This window comes from Mus musculus, chromosome 10 (assembly GCF_000001635.26).
Source record: "Mus musculus strain C57BL/6J chromosome 10, GRCm38.p6 C57BL/6J".
NCBI classification, from domain to species: Eukaryota; Metazoa; Chordata; class Mammalia; order Rodentia; family Muridae; genus Mus; species Mus musculus.
Genome location: NC_000076.6, coordinates 8,920,856 through 8,948,262, shown reverse-complemented (window position 1 = coordinate 8,948,262; position 27,407 = coordinate 8,920,856). Strand labels below are relative to the sequence as shown.

The 27,407-nt window shown below is 43.4% G+C and overlaps 1 protein-coding gene across 2 annotated transcripts in view; it reads left to right on the top strand.

Moving 5' to 3' along the window:
- The first annotated feature begins 2,654 nt into the window (after window positions 1–2,654).
- Sash1 (SAM and SH3 domain containing 1) overlaps window positions 2,655–27,407 on the top strand; it is a 223,392-nt gene continuing 198,639 nt past the window's right edge. The window contains exon 1 of one of the 2 annotated variants that reach the window (XM_030245256.1): window positions 2,655–3,078. In XM_030245256.1, coding sequence (XP_030101116.1) covers window positions 3,058–3,078 — 21 coding nt within the window. In that variant the 5' untranslated portion in view covers window positions 2,655–3,057. The remainder of the gene's footprint in view (window positions 3,079–27,407) is intronic. The other variant, XM_006512837.3, reaches the window with a different exon arrangement.

Below are 27,407 nucleotides of genomic sequence, written 5' to 3'. Positions count from 1 at the left end.
TCTTAATTAATAAATGATGCAGGAAGGCCCAGCCCTCTATGGGTTGTGAGATCTAGGCAAGGAGGCCTGAGCTGCCTAGGAAATGTATTTGAACAAGCATCAGAGAAAGTGAACCAGCAAGCAGCCCTTCTTTATGTTCCTCCATGGTTTCTGCCTCAGTTTCCCCCTCCAGTTTCCTCTTTGAGCACCTACCCTGGCTGCCCTCCATAGTAGACTTTAACCTATAAGTTGAAATAGCACGTGCACACACCCGAGCCACTTTTGGTCGGCACATTTATCACAGCAACAGCAAGGAAACCAGAACAACAGGGAAGTGCCAGGGGCAGGGTTAGACAGTCAGCTAGATCTACCCTAGGACTAACAAGCAGTTAGACTTCCTGATTCATAAGCCAGGAGTCACTCCCAAACACTCTGCCTTTGTGTTACCTGCACTTTTTAAAAATGACCTACTTTGATTTCCAAAATCTCCCAGCCACTTCCATGCAAAAACATTTTTTTCTTAAACCGGTCCTAATTATTTAATAAATATATTGGTGATGCCCATAACCAAGGACAGAATTTAGAAATTACATTTTTGGGAATAGTTTCTCTTGTATCCTATGCAGCCAACCACGACAATCTAGGTTCCTAGTGTTTATGAACTCGCAAGTTTCCTTGTACATCAAGTCCCATTTTTTAGCTAAATTTTGCCTCTCAGCTTTTGTTATAAATTCAAGCTCCAAGGTGGGAGAGGCCTTGAAATGTTAGCAGGATGGTAGTTAGTGGTGATTTCAAAAAACTGGAGAGAAGGCCTCCCTCTCCGGCCCGCCAGGACTTAGCTGATATGCCATCACTGTGTGTGAACTTTGCTTTAGAAATCATTTATTGAATTCAGCCTCTGTACAAACAGACAAACTGACTGTGGTGATGGTTTATCTAGGTCACTTCCTTTAAAGAGAGATGGAGGGAGACATCCCTTTCTGTCCTATCCAGAAATCTCAATACCCCTGATACTGATGCCTTATAACCCAGCAATAGAGGCACATGCCCAGCACTAGAGACAGAAAGGTCAGGAGTTCAAGGCCATCTTCAGCTACATAGCAAGTTCAAGGCTAGCTTGGGCTATATGAGACCTTGTCAAAAGAATAATAAGCCCTCTATCTTTCATCTCTTCTCCTCCTCTTTTCTCTGCTCATGCACCCTTTCTCTTTCTCTTTCCTCCCCGGCCAATCTCTCCCCATGGTGACTCCCCTGGCCTCAATCTAGGCCAGGGAACATGCCTGAAAGCAGCTTCCTAATAAATTTGCTTTTAATATAAAAAATTAAGTAATAGTAATAATGATAATCATTATCATCATAGAACAAATAAACAAGAATGAAATGAAAAGCAACTACTGATGCCTGGAGATGATTTAACGCATTCTTAAGAGAGAGTTTAATGAATAGTTCAGGTCTTTCCCCTTGAAGACAGAACTCACAGCTCCAAGGGTCTCTGATGACTCTCGGTACCTAGCTCCATCATGTCACATTCACCATACAAAGGAACAAAATTATTTTCTATTTATATATTAGCACTAGTACGTGGCTGTACATGTGTGTGCATGCCAGTGTTCCTGTAGCAGTTAAAGGATAGCTTTCAGGAGTAAATGCTGTCAGTCCACCCTGTATCTCAGGATATCTGTTAAGTTTGTATGGCAAGGGCCACTGAGTACACTCTAGAGTATGATTTTTTAAAATATACACATTTTAATGCAACTGTCTTCTCTTTCTTCACTGATGCGACTCACACATAGACTTATCTGTGTGAACCAAACACAATACACACCAACTTTTTTTTAAGATTTATTTATTTATTATATTTAAGTACACTGTAGCTGTCTTCAGACACTCCAGAAGAAGGAGTCAGATCTCATTACGGATGGTTGTGAGCCACCATGTGGTTGCTGGGATTTGAACTCGGGACCTTTGGAAGAGCAGTCAGGTGCTCTTACCCACTGAGCCATCTCACCAGCCCCACACACCAACTTTTAAGCACTTTATGAAACTTGTATTTTGTTGGGTTATTTTTAAAAGTATTAAAAATTGCCGGGCGTGGTGGTGCATGCCTCTAATCCCAGCATTTGGGAGGCAGAGGTAGGAGGATTTCTGAGTTCGAGGCCAGCCTGGTCTACAAAGTGAGTTCCAGGATAGCCAGGGCTATACAGAGAAACCCTGTCTCGAAAAACCAAAAAAATAAAAAATAAAAAAAGATAAAAAAATAAAGTATTAAAAATTTCCCCTTGAGATGCCTTCAAAAATTAATGTTTTTATAACCCTTCTTTTCAGGGTTATTAAACTGAATGAAGTTATAGTAAACCCCAGACAGAGTTTGTGTGGGTGGAGTTAAACCTGGAGGATGGATAAAGCAGCCTCTGGATGGGGGTGGAGGTGTTTGGGGGTGTGCTTAGATAGAGACAGTTTGTGCCCTGAGAGCATTAATTCTAGAACATTAAACTTGCCATGTTAAATGGATTTCTAGATGTTTCTCTGTGGAAGTCTTGGACTAGCCCCCTCCCCCTTCCCTTTCACGAGCCAGGAAAAGACAGCCAGAACAATTCAATTTCAGTTTTTGGAAAAACTAAACACAAGTGAGCCAAACGGTATAAAGAGTCCTGGAGGCCCAGGAGGGAGGGGCGTTTCGATCCCTGATGTTCGCTCCCGATGCATCTGAAAGTCTGGTTAAGCGCTCTGAAATATACGTGCAAGCTTGTGTCTAAGGCATGTTTGCAGACTTCGCTTTACAGGCTGAGAACCTAATAAGCCAGGCTTGCTTTCCTGTCACAGTGTCATACATTAAGTGTTTGGAAGGAGCCCCCGCGAGGCCTCAGGAAGCAGATGCCGCCTCTAGACTTATCATCCTCCGGGCCATTTGTTTTAAAGTTCATAAGCTCAAGGGCTACATGAGTGTCCCACATCTGCCCTGAATTGAAAACAGCTTCCCACTAAGAGCCTTACATCAGAGCTGTGGATGCGTGAGTCAGAGAGGAAGTCCAGTATCATTTGAACGTATGGCTCGCTAAGCCACGAGCAGCTCTCTCCATGGAGGACCAAGACTTCGGGGTACGTAGGCTGTGGATTTTCAAGTTCTAAGATTTGTTTTATTGTTCTGGTTGGTGTCCTTCTCACTGTGAGACATGAGAGGACAGTGGGGAGGGGGAACGTTCTGTGAGGAAGAAACTGAGGAAACTTCCAAGGAGTCAGGCAGCCTCCGTCTCGAACTGTGTTGCCAGGTCTTTGCGTTCTTTTGCGACTTGATATTCATTATATACGAGACATTGATTTAATTATGCAGATACTCATTTTTCTCTAGGGCTCTGAAAAAAAAAAAGATTTTGTAAGCCAAAAGAAGTTTTTACTGTAAAACTCGAAAGTTTTTCCACCCTCCGTTTATCTACAAAATCATTTTAAAAGATTTCTACACATGCTAAGAATGAAGGCTGGGACTCTGAACTTCATATTACAGGCCTCTGGGGACCTGGGGCCTGCAGAGTAACCATTTATTGTCTGATAATTCGCTGAAATGGTGTCTTTCTCAGCTTTTTGGTTAACTGGGTATTCTCTGCAAGAACAATATTTTGAAGAGAGTGACGTGTGTTCCATATGTATATGGTACATGTGTATATATGTATTATGTATGGTGTGTGTGTGTGTGTGTGTGTGTGTGTGTGTGTGTGTGTGTCCAAGGAATAAAATTAAAAGGAAATAGAAAAGCACAAAGCTCTGAAAGTCAGGCTACAGGATGCACAGTTGCTGAGACTCCGTATGTACCGTTTTGACACTAGAACTCTCTCCATTTGCTGTCTCTGAGCAAGAGTGGGTAGTGTTTGGTATGGTGACCGGGACTCGGGAAGACATGTCACTAGAAATACGTGAAGTTAACAAGCTTCTGCTTGAGTGGGCTTCCACCTTCCTTGGTACAGTGGAACCCCAGAAGTCAGGAATAAGGGTGACAGGTAATTAAAAGGGTTAGAGAAACGGTAGGGGAGGTACGCGGTGCTGTGGCTATGATTTGGACCAAATAACCATTCTGTTGTATAAGTCTTGCCCTGTGAGAATGTTCAGGAACCCCAAGGAAAGCTGAGAGGGGAAAGTGACCTGGCCCATTTTCCTTTTTCAACTTGGTGCAGATGTGTTCATCAAAGGCATCCCAGCAACACAAACCTCCTCTATTCCTTATGTTTCCCTGGTCTCAAAAACAATAGGCCAGAGCAACCCAGTTGGCAGGTAGCGTTCTCATCTCAGTGCCCAAAGACTGCTTGCTCTCGACTGGTTGCCTTGGCTCTTGAAAAAGGGAAGGTTTATTTGAATGCCAGAATTTGACTGGAATCTGTGTCATGGGACTGTGCCCTCTTAATGCCCCAGAGACCGAGGCTTTATTTTAGAGAAGGAAGCAAACACATTGGGGTTTGTACTGGAGGGTGCAAAAGATGGATTGCTCAATGCGGACTGAAAGGAAGGCTATCAGGCCTGGAACAACCATCCCTGACCTACCTAAGGCCACTGGCGAAGGTGCTTTAAGATCTAGAGGCACAGTGAATGCGGATCAGCTCGCTGTACAGAGATGATTATGCGCACAACTTAATCTAATTTGTTGTATGTTTTGAAGCAGGGTCTCTTGTAGCCCAGGCTAGCCTCCAGTTGGCTATGTGCTTGTGGATGAGCTTGAACTTCTGATACTCCCAATACTCCGGAGTGTTGGGGTTATAGGCGTGTTCTGTCACCCCCCAGTCAGACTATGCAGTGCTGGAGGATGCATCTAGGGATCTGTGTATGAGGCACACACACTGTACCAACTAAACCACAATCCCAGTCCCGTGTCTTGATCTAAATAACCTAGTTAATCCTCTTGTTAAGTCCCGCAGCTGTAGAGGCATGGGAATAACACTAAGGCGATATGCCAGAGGCTTCCACAGTGCTACACAGAAAATGATCTACAATTAGGGCACCAACCAGCCCTGCCGCCATGCAGGCTCACAGGCCCTTGCTCCTTGGAAGTTCTGAAAGCCACACTTGGAATTCAGAGCACATTATCACCCAGAAACAAGCCCCGAGCTCAAGTGCAGAATGCAAATTTATCCTAAAATAGAATCTTCCAGAAACTTCTGGAAAGGAACAGAAAGAACGAACATTTGACTAACAGCATTAGAAAACAAACTTTACAATGAGCTCTAGTAATAATTGTGAGAATGGTTTTAGTATTCTTGCCATTCTTGCTTAGTCTTGAACATTATTGCTTTCTTGATCTGAACCCTAACTCTTTGTCTTAGTATTTTGCCATCCTATACTGCCTCTAAGAGTCCCCTGGGTTGGAGCCAAGCCAATTATTTGTGTATACTTTTCTTCTTGTGGTTTCTTTTGTCTGGTCCGTGTTCTTCCCTTTCTAAGATCTGACAACTCTTGCTCCACTCAAACATCAAAATCATGAAAACATCCATGTGATGTCCCAAGATGTCTCTACTCCCTGAACCACAAACCCCTCTGAGAAAACTTGGTACACAGCTTCAGGTATTTACTCTACTGATGTAAAAGTTTGAGGGCTCCATTTAAAATCAATCTCAGGGCCAGGGAGATGGCTCAGCAGGTATGGGTGTCTGCTGCCAAGCCTGAGATCTCTGGGACCATGTGTTAAAAGGAGAGAAACAATTCTCACAAGTTGTCTTATTATCTTCACACATGAGCATATACACACATAAATGTAATAAAATCCATATACTGTAGATAATAAATATATATACATATAAATGTAATAACACCATAAATTATATATATATATATACATATATATATATATACATACACACACACATATAATAGAATATTTTAAAATCATTTCACCAGGTTTAATGGCGCATGCTTTTAATCCCAGCATCCAGGAAGCTGAAGCAAAAGTTCAAGACCAAACTGGGCTGGGCAGGGAGACTTTTAGAAGAAATGTATCCCCAGAAAAGTTATAAAATCCTCTCTTTCTACATCTGCAGTCTCATGACATCTCATAAGCCTCATTTCTACTAAGATTCCCACATGGCTGTGATATTTATTGTCACTTCCCTGTGCTCAAAACTGCTTAAAGGTAAGGAATTCTTTAGAGCGTACTACAATGCCTACTGCGAAGAAAATACTTGACACAAGAGTCCATGTGCGCATAACCTGAAGGAGAGCACTCAGGACGGGAGCACGGATTGGATACTGAAGGGAAGACTCCTTCCTTAGAGACTGGTGGGAAGCTAGGTAGATGGTTGTGCAAAATTCCAAACGAGCATTTATGGCAGTCTCGTGAGTGTGCGATCGTCAGAATTTGTCCCTCTTCGATGTACTGCTTACTCTATGTGGGAAAGACTGAACCGTGGGCAGAAAGGGGACAGCAGAGATGCAACACACAGGCTCCAGTTCTGGTCTTACGCCCTGCCTCGAAGTGGCCTTGGGGTTTCCTTGCCTTTCTTTCTGTTTTTTCTTTTTCTTTTTCTTTTTTTTTTTTTTCTTCTGTAAAACAGAAATGGCACCTGTCTTCAAGGTGTTGTTGTAAGGATTAAGTGATAATCAGTCAGAAAGAATTGGCCAAGAGTTTGTGTCCTGTAGGGTGGAAGATGGATGTAAGTAAACAATGTACCTGAATCTGGGCTGGCAGACACCAGCTTTGAAGCCAAGAGGAACACGGGCCTCTCTGGCTTTGGATGCTTCTCCTGTGCTATTGGATCACCATGTTGATGTAACACGTCAATCATCTGGCTCTGCCTTTTATCAGCACCTCTCTTGTCACTCAAAAGAAAATGAAATGAAACCTGGAAGAGCAAGTGAGGGGGGAAGGTTCAGGAAGTTTTTAAAAATAAGCAAAAAAAAAAAAAATCACCCGAGGGTGAAGTGAGGTGAGCTCAATTTTCCATACATCAGACCAGGCAGAAGAACACAGTCTCTCTCCCAAACAGTGTCAAGACAGGTCTCAACATTCTTTCTGAAACTGTAAAGATACTATTATATATTCGTACCCCATTGTTTCCCAAATATGAACATGAAGACAATTGTGCGAGGTGTGGCAGTGCCAAACTATGGCCCCAGCACTCAGGAACTTTATGAGTCCAAGGCCAGCCTGGTATACCCGTCTCAAAACAAACAAACCAACAAAACAGAGGGCCTAGTTTCCACAGTATTAGAATTCAAACCCAGAGTCTCTTGCATGCCGTACAAGCATTCTGCCCTTAAGCTCGATACAACACTATTCAAAAACAAGTTTGTACTTAGACTTAAGAAAGAAAGGAAGGAAGGAAGGAAGGAAGGAGGGAGGAAGGGAGGGAGGGAGGGAGGGAGGGAGGGAGGGAGGGAGGGAGGGAGGGAGGGAAGAAGGAAGGAAGGAAGGAAGGAAAGAAAGAAAGAAAGAAAGAAAGAAAGAAAGAAAGAAAGAAAGAAAGAAAGAAAGAAAGAAAGAAAAGAAAGAAGGAAAGAGAGAAAGGAGATCACTGACTGTTTTCTAGATTAGGTTTTGACAGTTTCAAGTTCTAAAATAATTCTGTTATTCTTTTCTATTTCTAAATCTCTCTCTCTCTCTCTCTCTCTGTGTGTGTGTGTGTGTGTGTGTGTGTGTGTGTGTGTGTGTGTTGCCTACATGCATGTCTGTACAACATTTGCATGCTAAATAACCACAGAGTCCAGAAGAGGGCATTAGATCCCTGTAACTGGAGTTACATCCTGTTGTGAGATGCAGTGTGCTTTGAATAGAACCTGGGTTCTCTGGAAGAAGAGTCAGTGCTCATAACCACTGAACCATCCATCTCTCCAACTCCGAGTTCCATTATTCCTATGCTTAATTCTGACCTCCAACTTCTCTTCAAATTGCTCTGAACTCTTGATCTCATTGTCTTCTATCAAAAATAGGCATTTTATCAGAGTCAGCACATTCAACCAAAACCAAAGTCTGACCCAATGCTGTTAGATAGACAGGTATTGTGTAGGCCCTCTTTTTTCCATCTGTCTCAAGTTAATATTTTAATTTATATTTTACTGAATTTATAGAATGAATAATTTGATATTATAAGTATTTATATGTAAAGCCTTCCAAGGCTATCCGAGTCTCTGGCTGTTGCTACCATCCCTATGTTAAGTCATTAGTGTGACCCTCGGATGATTTGGGTGTGGTTTAGGTGGATAGGTGGGTTAGAATGTGTGAAACATTCCCAAAAAGTGTAGTGTGACTCTGAAACATGCATAGAGGAGCTCTCTTTTATGTCTGACTTAAAAGAATGTGAAATCACATCCTATATTAATCAGGAGAACACACACACACACACACACACACACAGAGAGAGAGAGAATAAGAGAAGCCCCAGTAGCCTCCTTGTATGCTAGTGAAGAAGAAGAAGAAGAAGAGGCTCTGTTAACCGTTGATGGACTTGCCCAACCCTTCCTTTGCACTGTCTTCTTTCCCAGCTTCACAGAAGAACTAACCTAAAGCCCATTGGTGGGAACTCAGTGCCCTCCAGAGCGTGTGTGCAGCAGTTCAAGTGTCCTAGAAATAAATATTAAATTAAAATTTAATTTAATTGAAATTCTCAGTCAAAAGGCTTTCCATACGCTGAATAAAAAGAGCTGATCTGTCCAAAAGTAGGTCAGATAGAAAAAAAGGCACTTTTGAGTGTTTGAAAGAATCCTGTTCTTTAAAAGAATAAGTTTTCACAAATTCAACAGATACCTACCATAAATATCAAATTTAGTTAGTTGTGCCTAAACAAGAACCATTTTGTTTGGTTCATCTCATCATTAAACTGCCCCCAAAGCACAAGAAAACATAAGACATTAAAATGAAATCTAGTTGACAACCAGACTTGAATTTTGAGTAACCCTTCCATTGGGCAAATGGATATTTAAGAAGCTAAATTGAAGCCAACTGGCTACCTAGGTGTCAGGGGACATTTGTAAGAATAAAAAGAGATTCCATGAATATAAAAATCTCCATATCTGGTGCATAAAATGTACTGGACACTCACTACTTTGTTAGATAACTGCTGGGTTATTCTGGGCTACCTTAGGCCAGCTCCTTGACTGTCTCATTAGAGCCTGTTACCCTGAGCTATGGCACAGCTGAGAATGGGTGGTTGTTGTGGATAATTCTCAGACTGCACGTAGGTAGCACACCTAGAAAATAAAGGCTCCTGGGAAACAAAGCCCAAGGATTATAGAACGTGTTTCCTAACCTCCTACCAAAGGACTTGCTCTGAGCATTCAGTGAAGTGACACCCCTCACCTCCCTCCACTCGTGATTCAAAAAAAAAAATCGATTTACTCAGCCAATGAGGCAAGCGTTGTTCTCATGCTTGGGAGATGGTGATGGGAGAGCCGCATACGGTCTCTGCCTTGGTGGACCTGTCATTCTCCCATGAAGCACTTGGCATGCACTTGACTGTTGCCTAACATCCATTCCTTCTTTAGGACTGACAGCAAAGTGCCCCAGAAAGAGTAATCAGGTTAGATGTGAGATGACCAGTTTGAATCCAGGGTCTACACCTTGCCTGCTGTTCATTTCTTCAAAATCAGAATGTCCTAGGAGGAGTTTGTAAACTGGAGTCCTCTCCATAAAAATGAGTGTGATGCCCACCTTGTAAAGGCTCCTTGAACCTCAAAGGAGGCATACTGACTACAAAAACACACTCTAGCAACTAGCGCACAATAGTCACTCCATTGATTGGATTCCTTTATTTATGTTGTTTGAATGGCAAGCCTTTGTTACATTAAAGAAAAACTAGTTTAGAGGCCCATCAAAGAAGAAAAACATCTAGGGATTTAAAAAGAAGAAGAAGAATAAGGAGGTTTTCTCTAAACGCACTCTACAATGGAGGTGTGCTTTCAATGACTTTGAGGTAGTACATTGGCTGGCCTGAAGTGTGTTAGCAAAATAAGTAGCACAGAAGTGACTTTGCATTATCAGCAACGTCTTGAGCACACGATGATGCTGCGAGGAGCAGAAGTGCGTTACAGAACGAAGAATACCAACAAAATTGGAGAATGTAAAAAAACGGCTTGAGGGAGACAGTGGCAACTAATTAGGAGTCTGAAAAACTCCTAAGGAGAACCTTACAAGTCTCAGAGGAGGAGGTAGAGTTGGGGTGCAGGGAAGGGGGCCAGAGCATGTGAGAGGGCTGAAATTAGGGTGTGAGGCTTTGGAAGTCTGTGGTGGGAGCAATTAGAATCCCAGGTGCAGCCCCAGTTACCATCCCAGCCCTGTCTGAGTAGCCAAGAAGCTGAGCCACCTTCTCCTATCACTGCAGAAAAGCTGGGGAGGGTGAACCCCAAAACTGTCCTGTTTCCTGAAACTAGCTACAAAATTAGTGAAACTCTATCTTCTGAACTCAGCTCCCAAAAAGTGATGTTAGGCAGGATTCGTTTTTAGTTTTTAGTTTAGTTTTTTGGTTTGGGGGTATCTTTTTTGTGCTTTTTGGGGTGTTTGTTTGTTTGTTTGTTTTAATAAGATTCCAGCCAAGGCAGATGCTCCGTCCAGCCCTTTCAACACCAACCCCCACATGGCTGTGCCCCTGACCTTTCCTCTCTATTCTGTGTTCCCTGTTGCTTATCGAGGGTGCTTTTTCTCTCTGTGCAGGTCATGTCTCTTAAGTGTGTTTGGGGGCTCATTTTTCTTGACATAATCCAAGGAATCGCATACACCACGCCAGTTGTGTCACCAGCCCTAGCATGAGTACGGAATCCAAATTCAAAGATGGTATCCAATATGGTCTTATCTAACTTGCCTGATTTTGTTTTGGGGGTTTCCTTGGGTTGTTTGTGTGTTTATTTGTTTGTTTGTTTGTTTGCTTGTTTCTTAGATACTATTGTATTCCTGGGACCAGAGACAGGTAGCTTTTGTTTTCTTTGAAGGAGTCAGGAGGTCATAAACTTCAAGGTCTGACTAGTTACTGTGTCAAGAAGGCAGCCAACCCTCAGGCAGCCAAGGAGGAAGCAAGTAGTCAGACAGTTTTTACACAGCCTGCCCTTCCCTGCCCACCAGCAACCCAGGAGATGGAAGGTGTCCTCTTTGTTGCAAGGGGTATTATTATTATTATCATCATTATTATTAAATTAACTGCCAGCATCTAACAAGGAAACAAAAAACAAAACAAACAAAAAACCCACACATCACTGTGGAATTTCAAAAAAGAGGAAGAAGGAGGTTCTAAAAACAGTGAGGAAGGAAGGAATGGAGGGAATGGAGGAAGAGGGAGGAAGGGAGGGAGGGAGAAAGGGAGAGAGAGAGAGAGAGAGAGAGAGAGAGAGAGAGAGAGAGAGAGAGAGAGAGAGAGAATAACACACAGCAACATGAAACCAAACAGTCCTTTCCATCAAGAAGATGAGACACCAGGAGGCATTGACCTCAGGATTATAAGGACAGGTGATGTCTGAGACCTTTCCTCAGTAGACCAACAACATTAATCTCCTCCTGGAAATTTCTGGAAGACCCTGTCCAATAAGATTATGAGAGAAGACTAGGGATGTGGCTCAGTGGTAGAGCATTTGTCCCCACATCTGAGGCTCTAAACTCAATCCCAGCACTTCAAACCCAACAGCAAGCAAATTAGAAGGAAAGTCCTCAGGGAATCGTGAGGTGTGCTTCCTCAGAAGCGTGGTTCAGTGTGCGACATGCTTGCCTTGCTAGTGTGCAGGCCTAAACTGGATCTCCAGCACTCATGGGGAAAGAAACCAGTTGGAACAGTGACAGTGTGTGGGTGTAATCCCAGAACTGAGGAGCCAGAGACAGGAAGTGCATGGGGCTCGCTGGCCAGCCAGTCCAATCTTTGGACTCCCAGTTAAATTTAGGGTTTAATGTGAAATCCTGTCCAAAAAAAAAATGGAGAAGCAAGACACTGATGAAAGAAATTGAAGGAGATACAGATGAAGAAAAGAATATTCAAAAATAAATGAAGGAAAGTGGAGAGCAATTGAGGGGGGCATCACACATACACACACAAATTTCTAAATACAAAAGGAAACTCCAAGAAATATAACAGTATAAAATCTGGTTATAGCATATACGAAGGTAAAGCCCTTGATAAGAACAGATCCTAAAGTTATAAAAATATATAAATATAAACCTGACAGCCATAAAGGCACACTGCTCTCACCTGCCTTTAAAGCAGTGGTTCGCAGTGTTCCTGATGCTTAATACAGTTCCTCATATTGTGGTGACCCCAACCATAAAATTATTTCATATCTGTAATTTCGCTTCATATCTGTAATTGTGATACTGTTATCAATTGTAATATGCAGGATATCTGATATGTGAACCCCCAAAGGGTTCAGGACCTACAGGTTGAGAAACTCTTGAGGCTGGCTTGACTAAGGAGTGGGTCACACTGAGTCAGTCCCCTGCTGTCCTCACAGAAAACAACACTATCTGAGCATAGCAAGAAAAGAACTGAGCAGCTAGCTGGTCCCACCCAGAACATCACGTGGCTCTGTTTTGAATCTCCCTTGAGACTGACTGAATTCCTCAGAATCTCACTGCAGTCTAAAGCTGTCCCAGGCCCTTCCCTCCCAGAAGTCCTCAGACCTTAACTCAGCCTAGACATCTTTATGAGTAGACAGTGTGCCGTTCAAGTCCCGCCTGCAGCTTCTGCCTGTCAACAGTATTGACATAATACAGTGAGAAGAGAAGAAGGAAAATGACGGGGAGAGCAAGATGGATGATTAACTATCACTTGTAAGCTGGGCCCAGTGCAGCAGACCTGCGGTCCTTGCGACTTGACAGACAGGCTGGGCTTGCCTAGATTATGGAGGGAGCCCAAAACCAACCTGGACCACTTAGTAAGACCCTGCCTGAAAAGGTCAAAAGAAGTTTGGGGACACACCTAAGCAGCAGGGAGCTTGCCTGGCATGCGCGTGTGAGGCTCCGAGTTCCAATCTGCAGTACTGAGAAGAAATAAACAGCTTACGGTTTAGGAATCCAATGCATAGGAATGTTCAGTTCTATCTTATAGAATGAATTATGGGCTGGTTGTTCTCTGAGGCAGGGTTTCTCTTTGTGTAGCCCTGGCTGTCCTGGAACTCAACCCATAGAGCAGGCTAACTTCACAGAGATCAATCCACCTGCCTCAGTCTCAAGTGCCGGAATTAAAGGCATGTGCCACCACCACCTGGTCATTGCCTGGTTCTTGAACCAAAACTAAAGGCAATTATTTTTCAGGTCAGTAGATAATACCTATATGTTCCCCATAGGGAGACAAAGAAATAGCAAAAATAAGCTCATGCTTTAAAAATGAGAAAATGCCAGAATAAAAAATAAACAAAAAACAACTGAAAGAGTTAAGAATGGTTGTCAGCGGAGGGGTAGGCAGATGTGTGGAGACAGGAGGGGATGAAACACTGGGTGCTGTCTGACTTGATGTGGGGAGAAGCTTATGAAGCACTTTGACCACCATCCTGATAAGATCACATATTTGCATATGTGTTCAGTGAAATTTGAGATAAGACCCCTACGTGACTTGATGGATGGCAATCAGGAAGCTGAGACAGGTGAATCTGTGAATTCAAGGCCACATAGGGAGTTCAAAGACAGCCAGAGCTGTATAAAGAGACCCCACCCAATGTGGTATCCCTTCTCCAAAGTCCAGCTCAAGCCTGGCCCTTTGTCCTAGCCTCACTTGTCGCTGTTACAACTTCAGGTTCTGAGCCTCTTTCTCTGCTAAAGAAGGCTAAGGGTAGGGACCCTTCAAAGACCCGTATCCCAGGGATGCCTGAAGAGATTCCCCACTGCCTCCCAGTCCTCTCCAGCAAGATTGCCACTTGCTTGCCACCAAGCTTGCTGGCCTCCTTGTCCTGAGACATCATGGGTCCTTAGAGTAGTTACTTTCCTTTTGAATGGCTGAGTGGACAGAGGTAACTGGAGGTCAAGGCCATCTTCCTCACCCACTCCCCCCACCTCCTCACCCCACACTCCCATCCCCACCCCCCATTCCCCGCAGCAGCTGTGATGCTCACCCTGAAGCCACCTGGGTTCTGAGACAGCTGCCACCGACTCCTGCCACATGCCTTCCTTCCACAGAGCTCTAGCTGGGCAGAAGGTGGGCGGAGTGGCAGGGTGGTGAGTGTGCATGTGTGTGTTTGTGTGCGTGTGCACGTGTCTGCATGAACACTCACACACACATGGTCACAAGGGAAACCTGTGGTCATCACATTGCACCAGTATACACAGATGAGCAAGAACACTGCCTGCTTAGAGCATGTGTGTCTATTCAGATTTCACACTGAGCCAATGAGGTGCTTCCCCGTTGACGGGGAAGTATAGGAAACATACAAAATAGTGGGAGCGGTATCATCTGTATCCGGAAATATCCACAGTAAAAATACATACAAGACACCAGGAACTTCCAAATGCCCACCCATAACTCTACAGCTTAGCAGCAAAGCACACCAGCTGCTTCAGGAGGAAAGTCAGAGGCCACCCTGCTCAACAATAAAAGGAAAACCTACCTGGGGTGTTTTAATGACAAGAACCAATAGCCAAGCTGTTCTTTAATCATCTTTCCAGTTCATAAAAGAGTTACATGCTCACATGTATAAAGATGGAAACTTTCAGGGGCTGGGTGCTTAGCTCACCAGAGCCTACGCAGCATGACCAAGACCCTGACTTTGGTCTTTGATCCCCAGCCTTGCAAAACAAACAAAAACTTGGACTCAAGAAAAAGCTGTAATTACAAACCCAGGGATACTTCCTACTTGCTGTATTTTCTTTTGCTCCTTTTTTTTTTTTTTTTCCTTCAGTCTTTTCCAGGACTTTGAAGTCTTGTTTTATGCATAATTTAATATTCTGATTTTCTATTTAAAATTTTATCAAATGTTCCTTGTACTACTAAAACCTCTTTGTAAGCATCTTTTTTGAAGTCTGTGTAATAGAAGTAACATAATTTCCCTAGTCCTTCTTCTTTGTTGTATCTTTAAAAGTTATTTCCAATTTGAAAAATTGCAAATAACGCTAGCGATGAACTTCCAGGTCCTCAATTCAGATTATTTCCTTCCAGTGCAGTCCCTGAAGTAGAGCCTCTCAGACAACTGACATGAACATGTTTAAGGCTAAGTAAACCTTTTTTTTCCAAGATGGGTTGTTGTAAAGTTTATTTAATATTTAATACTAGACTGTTTAGATTAGATGCGTAAATGGCCAAGTTCATGGCCAGAACACAACTTAGCAAAGATACCACATGCACAGGGAGAGCAGCTCTGGGCCTCCCAGAGCCACCTCTCTCCACTGGAAAGGAAGCTAGTCATCTAAACGTCTGTCCTCAGAGGGGGGTGGTGGTTGTTCTAAGGACTAGAATTTGAACACCCAGCCTTGTTCTTAGATGATAGGAGTTCTGGGGTGTAGCCCATTGTGAATGTTCTTGCCTACCATTTGCAAGCCCTGGGTTCTTTCCTCAGACCTGACAAAACAGAGAGATTCTCACCCAGCACTGAGTATGACCTCTGGGTATTACACACACACACACACACACACACACACACACACACACACACACAAGCCACTCATTCTCCAGAGTCGTATCAAGAGAACTCTACAAGGCTTTGCAAGAAACACATTTATATCACCCATGCTATTTATCCAAAAGCTATGAGAGGTTATATCTTTTTATCCTTCCCATAAATTTCCACACATTTCAAGGAGATCTATATGCAATGTCCGTGTGGGGTTTCATCAATGATGGTTCCATATATATGGTCCATGCATAGAGTTTCATTGATAGCTCCAATAAAAGATTTTGACCCTAGCTTTATTTTCATTTTTAAAGCATGTATGTATGTGCATGTGGTATTCCTATGTACAAGTACACTTTCACATGTGTGTGATACATGTAGGTATACACACCTGCACAGGTACAGATGTATGTGCATATGTATGTGGGTACAAGTTCAGACAGTAGAGGTTGCCACTGGGTGTCTGCTCTTGTCTCCACCTTAACATAGAGGCCAGAGCTCAGTGATTTAGTCAGTCTGGGTAGCCAGCTTGCTCTCCACATCCTGACACTGGGACTACAAATGGGCCACTGTACCCACCAAACTTCTATGTGGCTGCTGGAGAGTATGGTGCTCACCCTTACAGGACGAACTCTCGACAGGTTGAGCCATCTGCTCAGCCCCCGACTTGACTTTTAGGTGAAAATGAAATGTTCTGAGCATGTCAGGCTTGCAATCCTGGCCCGGCTTGTACTGTGCTCAACCACGTGATCAAAGCAGCTCTACCAATTCTCAGCACAGCCTTCAAAAAGTGAGGGTGGCCAGACGTCTGGACTTGAGATCTGGTGACCTGTAACAAGCAGGTGTCCCAGATTCTCCCTGAATTACCATAACCTCAAGCTGCCTGTGTGTGTTAGAGATTGAATAGGTCCTGTTTGTTAGAGTTGAAATTTGGCTTTGAGAGGAACTTTTGCACTACCTAGGCATAGACAGTGCTTGTTAACTTTCTTATATCATACATCAAGACTGAATCCTTCCTAAAGGATCGATCCTTGAACTAAAGGGTGTGTCTAGTTGATAAGTGTGCTTGCTTAGCAAGCAATAAAGATCCCCAGCACCACATGGTATTATATACCTGCAATACCAGCACCCTAGAGCTGTAGGCAGGACAATCAGAAGTTCAATGTAATCCTCTTTATGTAGCAATTTGAAGCCAGTATGGGATACATAAGTCCCTGTTTGGGCATCAGTAGTGGCAGTGTTGGCAGCGGTGGTGGTGGTAATCATCGTTGTCGTCATTGTTGTCATCATCGTCATGGTTGTAGTGAATATATCATTCCTCTAAAATGTTTCTCGGCATCATGGGATTAAAGACCTCTTTGTCTCTGCTTCATGCCCCCTTCTTTTAAAATTCTATATTAGTACCTAAAGCTGCTATAGAAAATCCATGGTCTGAATGACTTATGTCACAGGAATTTATTTTCCCTGTTCCAGAGGCTGCAAGTCTAAGATGACGTATCAACAGGATTGGTTATTTCTGGAGCCTTTCCTTTTGGCTTGGAGGAGGCCATTTTCTTCCTGTATGCTCATGTGTCATTCCCTACATATGACCATGTCCTAATGTCATGTTATAAAGTCACCATTCCCATTGACTTGAAATCCACTATGATGACCTCATTTGGACACAAGCACCCATTCTAAAACCCTCTCTCCACATCAACATATAAATCTAGAAGGGTACCCAATTCAGTCCATAGCAAAGCCCCAAGCTAACCAAGGATCTATAATCCAGTGAGGTACAAAGACTTGAACAGCAGACACAGAACTACAGCTCAGGTACTATGTCACCCAGTCCTCCACATGCCTCTGCCTATTACCTGGCTACTGTGTGTGTGTGTGTGTGTGTGTGTGTGTGTGTGTGTGTGTGTGTGTGTTGTCCCAAGAGCCTGCATACAAAGTCCAAAGAGTCACATCTGAGGTGAGATGAGAACAGAAGTTTGGCTTTTGTCCCAGCTCTCTGACAGTATCAGGATGAGACAGAGGGTCCTGGTCATTCCCCAGTTCCCTGAAGATACCTATGTAATACCCAAAGTAACCTTGAGGAGTCTTCATAGTGGCTTCTGGGGAACCAGAGAGGCAATGAAGGGTGCCAGTGTGATCCAGGTCCAGTGTGATCCAGGTCCAGGTTTACCTTCCCTCCACTACAGAGGATGGTATAGGCTGATGTCTCCTTAAAATCTTGGAAAATAAAGGACTTTGGTTACAAATCTTGAGTCTAGAGGCATGTCAGCATCAGGCCTTCTCCGATGATAGTTGTAACAGTGTTGGGGACCCCCAGACTTTCCCCTCTAAGTGTGAAGATGTTAGTGTCTCTGCCCCCTCAGCCACAACCTTCCTTGGAGAATCCCAAAAACATTCATCAGAAGTGAAGAATAGCTATTTGTTTTCACATGTGTATGTGTGTATATGCATGTATATGTGTGTGTGCATGTATATGGGTATATGCATGTACAGGCACTCTTGAGTCTACATGAGCTACAGTTCTCGTGTGGAGGTCAGAGTCTGTTCTTACCTTTCACCTTGTGAGTTCAGGATATCAAATTGAGGACTTAGCAACAAGCAAAATATCTACTACCTGTTGTAGTAGATATTTAATCTTAGTGAGTTTTTCTCCTCTCTCTTTGATCATTCAGTTCCCAGATAAAAAACACAAACCTTTATATTTATAATAAGCCTTCATCAGCACTAGAGCTGGACAGGTATTTATCCTTTAAACTATTAGAATCTACTTCCCCACTAATAACCCCATTACAACTTGTCATGTTCCATCTGGGCTGCTCTTCACTCCATTTGGCCAGCCCTCATGGCCATGTTTTCATGACTCACCTACTCAATGGCATCTTCCTCCTCCATTCTCTCTCTTCCCCTGTGGTCCTCCTCAAACCCCAAGCCCAGGAACCAAAACCCTGCCTATCTCTCTTCTGCCCAACTATAGGCTGCAGGCATCTTTATTTGCCAGTCGGGGAACAAAGTTACATAGCATTGTTTGGGTCTGCATGCAGTTTCTCTTTTGTCCTTGTCATGGGGGGGGGGGGGGGTCAGTATTTAACATTACAATACATAGCAAAAGACCGAACCTCAACAAGTGCCACTAAGCCATCCTGCCAATCCTGAATCTTGCCATTCAAGAATTCTCAACTTAACTCTGGAGGGAGCATATGTTGCTGCTGTCTATATTTATGACGATTTAATCTCAGGTCTGTTTGCCAAGCCGACGTTTACTGCATTTTCTGCTTTGTGTGCATACATGCATGTAATTAGTGTGTGTGTGTGTGTGTGTGTGTGTGTGTGTGTTTCCTCTGTTGTTTGTAACACCTCCCAATTGGGAATCATTTGTACATTTAGTTAATGAGCATTTAACACATTCTCTTTGATGAAGCTGTTAAGCCTGCGTTCCACACAGGCATTCCACCAGACATCTCCCCCTTGCAAGAGCCGTTTGTATTTACCTATTCTTAACTGCTCAGTGATGGTTTCTTATTTGTTGGCCCAGTAGGGAACTAACCTTTAGTCTTCTTGAGTTTTGTAAGAAAATGCCTACATCTGTATTCCAAGCAGCTCCACTCTGCTGGCAGGCTTTCATTTTCACCAAACAAAATGAACGGCAGGCAGAACAAACATTTCAGAGTCACCTTAACTGGCCCTGCCAGTGGCAGCCACATACAAACCAGAACTGTGGGCTTTTGCAAGAACAAATAGCAAATCTAACACCTGCGGGCTCCACCGTCAGCAAGGTTTCCTGGATTTAATTATGGCTTGATCTCTAGAAAAGGAATGTGTGTCAAGTGCGCTTTTCAATCACTTAGAGAAGGCAGAGTAGGCAGAAGAGTGGCCCTGGGATTTGCCCATAACATGAGCCCTGCTCCCTCCCTTACCACTAGCACATCCGGGAAACATAGACTGTTCCAAAAGGAAGACTTAACCAGAAGCAGCATACAGGGGCTTTAAAAGATCAGGTACTTAAAACTGAACATAATTGGAAATCTACAAGGAAGTAGAAGGAAAAGCTCCGGCCGAATATTCATCTTTACACAAAACAGGAGGCCATCTCTCGGCTAAAAACACCTTCTCACTTCATAAATCTGTGGGTGTGCACATACAGGGGCAGGCATGTGGGTGCCAGTGTATGAAGGACAAAGGATACCTTTTTGAAATTAGTTCTCAATTTATACCTTGTTTGAGCCTGAGTCTCTACAGCTGTGCATCCTTCTCCAGGCTAGCTGGCCCATGAGCTCTTGGCCAACACTCCTGGCTCTGCCCTTTCATCTTGGCACAGGAATGTTGTGCTGGGAGATACCACATGCAGTTTTTTAGGTAGGCTCCAGGGATTGAACTCATGTCATCAGGCTTGTGTGGCAAGTCATTTGACCTCTGACCCCCAGAACCACTATATTCATACTTGTCTGCTATATACCCATGGTCATTTTTCTCTGGAGTTCAAGAATATTTTAATTCTGCAGGTTTCTACTTCTCAGTAAACTGGATTTCAGTCTTCAAGCCAATATACAGACATACATGGAATGTGCATTCCTGAACAAGTGTACCCGAATGCACATCACATACACACACACAGACACACACACACACACACACACACACACACACACACACACCACTCAACTTTTGGTCTACTTTAAGGCCAGAAAAATGGGTCTTGCTAGCAGTTAGATTAACAGTGAACGTAGCACATTGACAAAATCGTCTGTAGCCAGGTATGGTTGCCAAACAAGACAGGGCACATAGAGTTTACCTTCTGATCTTTAGACTGCTAGGTAGTCAGTCAAAAGAAACTGCTGAGTCTCATGGAAGCACAATTTAAGGGCATCCCTGCCCACCTCACCCCCCTACCCGCACCTTTGGTTTTTACTACACCAAAGAAGGACAATGAGAAAAGAAGACAATGGGCAGTGTCAAGTTCTAGGGAGCATTCCTAGCCCAAGTCACCTAGCACATTGTGAGTGCATGATGAGAAATGGAAGGAACCTACCACTATTGGCTCAAGGTGGAGCAAGAGTGAAATCACCCTATGCAAACGTTGTGAGTTGGTCGTCCCTTGCTGAAGACTTGATTGACCCAAAACTCCCTGATTACAGATTACGTCACTGTCTCCAGAGCTGCCTCTCACTTCATTTTCTGTCATCGCTGTCCTTTTCTATGGCTTTGGGATAGAGTAGTAAGAGGGCAGACTCATCCCTTGTCTGTCTCCAGGCCTCAAGTGCATCTGTCTGAAGGAGGTTCTATGGGGAGCCTCAGATCTTCATGGTCACCAGTAGTGGCCTTTGTCATGGGAAAATCAGCTTCTTGATAAGACCAGTCAGCTTCAGAGATCTAGCTCTAGATTGCTGACACTAGCAAGGCTCTTGGATTTGGAAAACATGTGAAAAATAGAAACTAAGGCCAAGAGCAATGAGCTTTCCATTGTGTGTGTACACACACACATGTAAGTTACACCTGTCAAGCTAAGAAGACATCTGCTAGGAGTCAGTTCCTTTCTCCACCCCCCCCCCACCCCCTGCCCCAAATCTGGATCCCTGACATCAAACTTAGATCTTTACCCTTGATGGCAAATGTCCTCATCTACTGAGCTAGCTCACTGGCCCAAGGGCAATGAGCTGTATACAAGTACTCCATGGTTCAGTTCCGACACTGGGATGCTGCTTGTTAATATATTACCTGATGGTGATTTCAGATCTGTCCTGGCAGCATTCACATGTTAAACACAAGAACAAGCCATGACTGCAGTGAAGAGTCTTACGTGTTCATGAAGCCATGATGACTATTTTTATCTGAGAGCACAGCCAACACCGTTTAGATGTTAATCTTTGGTTCCATTGTACATGATACCTCAAAGTTAAGCACTAGGATTTCTGATACATTGTACCTTGACTATTATGGGAATATAAACAGCCACATTCTATTGAATGCAAGTCCTTCTCCATAAGACAGAAGCCATCCCCAACACTGTTGAGGCCAAGAACCTGAGCTGTATAGGCCAGGGACCCTAGGGACAGAGACTTATTACTATGACTCTGTCAAACAGACATGGAAATAAAAATCACTCCTAAAGATACATTGTTATACCCATAGACCAATGCTCAGCCTGTTAGAGAAACTTCTTCTTACAGACAATAACTAAACAACACCCACACAGGAACAATGTGCAGAGACAGAAAAAAGCCTTTGCAGCACTCAGTCCTAAATGGGATGTCTATATCGCAGCCCTGCCCTCAAGGCTCAGGGAATCTATCTATGTGAAAGAGGAAGTGGGAAAATTGTAAATGTCAGAGGTGGTAGGGGAGGACCGCAAGGAAAAAAGTATTTTCCAACACAGTAAGACAGATAGATGCACAGAGACTGTGATAGCCATGGACCTGCCCAACCTAAAGCCAGAGTGGGACACAAGTGGGCACCGAGTCCCATCCCTAGTGAAGGAGCTGTTGGCATTAGATTGCTGCAGTGAGCAGAAAGGTTTGTTTTCTTCAGTGAAGCTACCACTGGTATATCTACCACACTCCAGGGCAGGCTCCAGGCCTAGGAGTAGTTGACTAACACAAACTGGACTCCAAGGTGTTTTGGTTTTTGAGTGGAGGGGAAGCACTGTTTGTTTTTCTTTGTTTTTAAAGAGAGGGGAACAGTGGCTGAGTGTCAGGAGGTGGGGCATGATCTGGAATGAACTGGGGGAAGAGGATGACTAATCAAAATATATTGTGTAAATTTTTCAAAAATATAAATTAAAAGATTTAAAAAAGAAAAGAAAAGAAAAGGAGAGGAGAGGAGAGGAGAGGAGAGGAGAGGAGAGGAGAGGAGAGGAGAGAAAGAAAAGAAGAGAAGAGAAGAGAAGAGAAGAGAAGAGAAGAGAAGAGAAGAGAAAGAAAAGAAAAGAAAAGAAAAGAAAAGAAAAGAAAAGAAAAGAAAAGAAAAGAAAAGAAAAGAACTGGAGGGCTGGAGATGGCTCAGTGGTTAAGAGCACTGACTGCTCTCCCAGAGGTCCTGAGTTAAATTCCCAGCAACCACATGGTGGCTCACAGCCATCAGTAATGGGATCTGCTGCTCTCTTCTGGTGTGTCTGAAGACAGTGACAGTGTACTCATACATACATAAAATAAGTAAATAAATAAATCATTTTTTTTAATGAAAGACATAAGAGGGACTTCGTTCTTTGTGCTCTCTCCCCCTCCCCCCGCTTTATCCTCGGCTGGTCCACCTCACGCCATTCCTAGCACTTCCTGTCATCACTGTTCATAACTGCTCAGCTACACAGTGCAGACATGACAATAACACCGCAGTTTTTCTATAGGAAACAGGGTGATTAGGACAATTTCCTGGTGCTGCTTCTCTTTATTGCTATTTTTAGAACACTGTTTGACACATGTCTTCAACTCTTTCTCCTACTGAGGAGTGAATATCACAAAAAAAAAAGAACAAAAAACCAAGGAGCCATCCTGTGACTCAGTGGTAAATCACTTGCCAGCATATGAGGGGCCCTGGGTTTGATTCCTAGTACTGTAATTAATTAATCAGTCAATTAATTAATTAAAACATTTTAAATTATATTGTCACTTTTTGGTCCTAGTATTGCAGACTCAGTGGGAAGTCTTTAGAATACCTTAAGGGGTCTGACCCATGTGGTCACATCTCAGAGCAGGTAGCCCTGAGGACGAGCCTCTCAAAAATAAAAAAGCTTTCAAACTCTAATAATCAATACTGATAATGTTACTCCGAGGGGAGCAACATCTCCAATGTGGGAGATACCCTTACTTCTGTGACTTACCAGCCACAGCTAACTCTCTCTCTCTCTCTCTCTCTCTCTCTCTCTCTCTCTCTCTCTCTCTTTCTCTCTCTCCTTGATTCAAATTCAAGATACTCTGAAGTCTGCTTTGCAAAATCGCAGATTACAACAGCACAGCAATTCAAGTCTGATTTCCTTAAGACACCTTAGGAGGAGCCTTGTCTAGCTGAGAGCCAGGCTTCTCCTGTGGTCTTTTACCTGTACTTCTCGTTAGTTGGAATAATGATACCATTCAGCAGTGATTGTTCAGGCTCCTGAGGATCCTCAGAGAAGAGCTATCACTGAGTTTATAAGCCTGAGTTTCCATTCAATAAACTAAAAAGCCTTGAGAGAACCAGTACAACAGAATTTCCGCTAAGATGAGTCTGGGGCCATTCTCCTTGTTCAGGCTACTGAGCTAATATCAGCAAAGTTGGGAAACCAGGAGAGTTTGTTTCTGCCTTCAGTCTTCAGAATTCTTCTTTCTGTTACTTTTGTGTGTCATTTTCCTTCCTGCCTCCTTCAAAAAACCTATCTGTATTTTTGATATTTAGACACATCATAGTTGTAGGTATCAGTGGATTAGAGTGTAACATTTCACTATACAGCTGCAACGTGTAATATCCAGGTATTAGATGCTCATAACTTCAACTATGTATCCTTTTCTTGTATAGGAAACATGAAAGATCCTCTCTGCTACCTTCTCTAAAATACTCAGCAATTTGTTATGAACCAATCATCTTCTGTGCTGTGGATCTGACATCGTCACACTTAACCCTGCCTCCTTTTTCTCCTTCCTTATTAAAATCAACATCATATGACATTTGAATTATACTCTGGCTACACTTCGTCTCACCTTTGCCTTTTCTTTCTAACACTTGCACCCAACTGCCCCTTTCTCTGCATCTAGAATTGAGTTGCTTTGACCAAAGACATTTCAGTCTGTGAACGGTGGTGCACACCCATATTCCAAGCATTTGGCAGGTAGAGGCAGGAAGATGCGAAGTTCAAGGTCATTCTTGACGATATAAGGAGTCGGGGGCCAGTCTGAGCTGTATGAGGTCCTGCATTGGGGTACAGAGAGAATCAGTGACTGAATTCACCCCAGATATTTCCATTGTGAGGGCCAATAATCTCCCTTTGGTTTAAACCGATATGAATAGCTGGATAATGTTGGATAACAACATTATCAAAGGAAACCTATGTAAATTCACACCAGTGACACTCATTTCTGTAGGACGCTTCTCACTGATGCCTAAGTGCCGTGCAACATAATCATCATGTACATCAATAAGTCTCTGGCAGATTAATGTAACGTCTTGAGTTTTAGTCGCTGACATTACTAAACACCATACACATGCACACTCTGGCTTTTCACTTCTTGCTGCATACAAATCGATCAGCTACTGATAAGACTTTTTTTTTCTTCAAAGTCCATAATATCAGTAGATTTATATGCAGGGAAATGAGGGACCAAAGATTGGTCAACGAAATTATCACCCTCATTTCCACAGGGATGTGTCATCACTGACTGACTAGGACATGGTTGAAAAACAGAGATTAATAGCTTGCCCATACTCGCTTCAAGCAAAATCAGTTTAAAGTAGCCTTTAAAAGGGTGAAAGATTAATGCAAAGAGGAGGCAGGAGAGTAGGGGGTGGGACAGGGGTGAGGGGCGGAGAGCATACAGCAGAACTGCCTTCTTTCAGCCTCTCTAGCCTCGGTGTTTAGATCTGTGATATGGTTCTGCCTCATGGGATTGGTAAGGGACTAAATGGAGTGTTGAAAATAGTAATTAGGGGCTGGAGAGATGGCTCAGCAGTTATGAACACTGACTGTTCTTCCAAAGGTCCTGAGTTCAATTCCCAGCAACCAGATGGTGGCTCACAACTGTCTGCAATGGGATCCAGTGCCTTCTTCTAGTGTGTCTGAAGACAGTGTATTTACATAAAATAAACAAATAAATATTTTTTTTAAAGTGAAAGAAAATACTCTTTAATAAGTACTCAAGACTGTCATGTATGGAAACAAGTAGGTATCTGCCTGCAGGTGGCTTTTATGTGAAGGGCAGTCAGCCCTCTTCTCCTGCCTGCCTACGTAGGTGTTTCCATGAGGATCATGACAGTTCAAACTTATCTAAGTACTGGAAGTGCTATGTAGAATCTCCCCAGTCTCGATTGATGTAGCCACATTGTGAGAACCATTGGTTCAGTCCAGTTAGGTAGGCTGCACATTCTCCAAGAATGCTAAATAAAGAGGAAAAATAATGAGCTGAGAACAAAGGAACGAGATAGAATTTATCCACTAAGTATCCGCCAATTCATTGAGGACCAACCCAGCAAATCCTAGGGCTGGGAATAACAGCACAGCCTTGCCCACCAGGTGCTTTGTGTCATTGTGATTCGTGTTGTTGCTAGTTTCTCAGGGGACTCTGGGGGCAAGGTAAAACAAAACAAAACAAAAGTTGGGAATTTCAACTTGAAGAAGAGATGTTTAGAGCCAAAAAAAAAAAAAAAAAAAAACAAAAAAACAAAAAAAAAAAACTGATCTAATGTCTAAGAGAGTTTGGTTATGTTAAATTGTTTCTGAAAACAGAGCAGCTAGTATTTTTAACACCAGTTACACAAATCAGTCAGGAAGCATAAAAAACACTGGCTTGGAACAGGAGAGAACTAACTGTGGGGATGTACTTAGTGGAGTGCCTTCTGGTGGGACTGGAGATTAGAAGGTGGGCAGAGCTGGCTTCTGGAATCCTCTTTTCACTCACACAGCTGGAAGACAGTTGAGTCTGGAGTCTTATTGCTTGCCTCAGGGAACTATGGGAGCTATGTAACTAATCCATCCATTTTTAATTCCTAGCCAGTTCAATTTTTAAAAAGATTTTTAAACCACTGTCTCCCCCAAATTCTGGGCTCATCTGCCATCTACCACAAGCAGAGACTGACAGAGCTACTTTGGGGGGTCCCTTTGCAGAACCCCACACCACTTCTTTCTAGGATATGAGCTAGTGGAGCCTTCCACAGAAATGTGGGGATACGAATATTAATACAGATACTAGCAGCACTGGGCCTTGAGGCACTTACAGGTGTTATATACTGACCTTGGGGCTCTTCCCCTATAAAAGTCACCACTGGGAGAGGCTCTGCCCCCTGGGAGTGGTGTGGAGGACACACTGCTCAGGTATCAAGTCCCACGGGAACTCGGTCACCTAAAATGTGGTCAAAAGCAAAACTGACTCCTGACAGCTCTGCTGTCCCAGTAAATGAGCCCTGGAGCCCAGCAACATGAACAAGTGATATGCCAATTACATCGTTGATAGATTCCGTACCAAGTCTTTAAAAGCAGCAATGAGAAGTAAATCTGACCCACCATCATCTACAGAGAACCTCAGTCCACCCAGATGGTCCAGAATAAATTGGCCACAGAGGGACCTGCTGATGCAGATGAACCAAACCCTCCAGGGGGCCAGCAGTGCAGGGACCAGCCCTGCAGATGTTCTCAGAGCCACGGTTCCCCTGCAGCAGAGCTTGGCAGATATTGCACTTTTCCTTATGCCTGCTCTTTGCATACATATCCCCCACCCCCAGGAAATCGGCAGTCAATGAAACACCCTCAATCCATTTGCACTTCCTGAGCGATGGATTTGAGATGGTCTTGACAGCTTGCTCTTCTCCTTTCCAGAGTGTAAGTGAAGTGAGCCGTCCCAAGGGATCCCCGGGAGTCTGCAGATTAGTGTGTACTCTGTTGATCCCCAACGCAGGCTGCATTGTGCGAGGCCACGTTCTTTGTTCTTTCTGGAGCTGGAGACTCAGCTCATGTCGGAAAGGGGAGAGAATCAGAAAATTACACTCACATTCCTGGTGCCAGATCTGTATTTTCTAAAATCTGCATACTAGCATCCTGTAGTATGTCCACAGACACAGTGAGTTAAGATATTCCCCTCGTCACTAAACATGCTAATCAGTTCTCTACCAGTTACCCTGTAGGTTGCTGTAGGACAGTCAGGCCAACTGGCCTTGTAAGAAATAAACAGTAAAGGTTCTATGCACTAATTGGACTTGGGAGATATCGGTTATGTTTATACATTTTCTGGGCATTGCCATTCACTGGACAGTGAGGGAAACCTGAAGTAATGTCC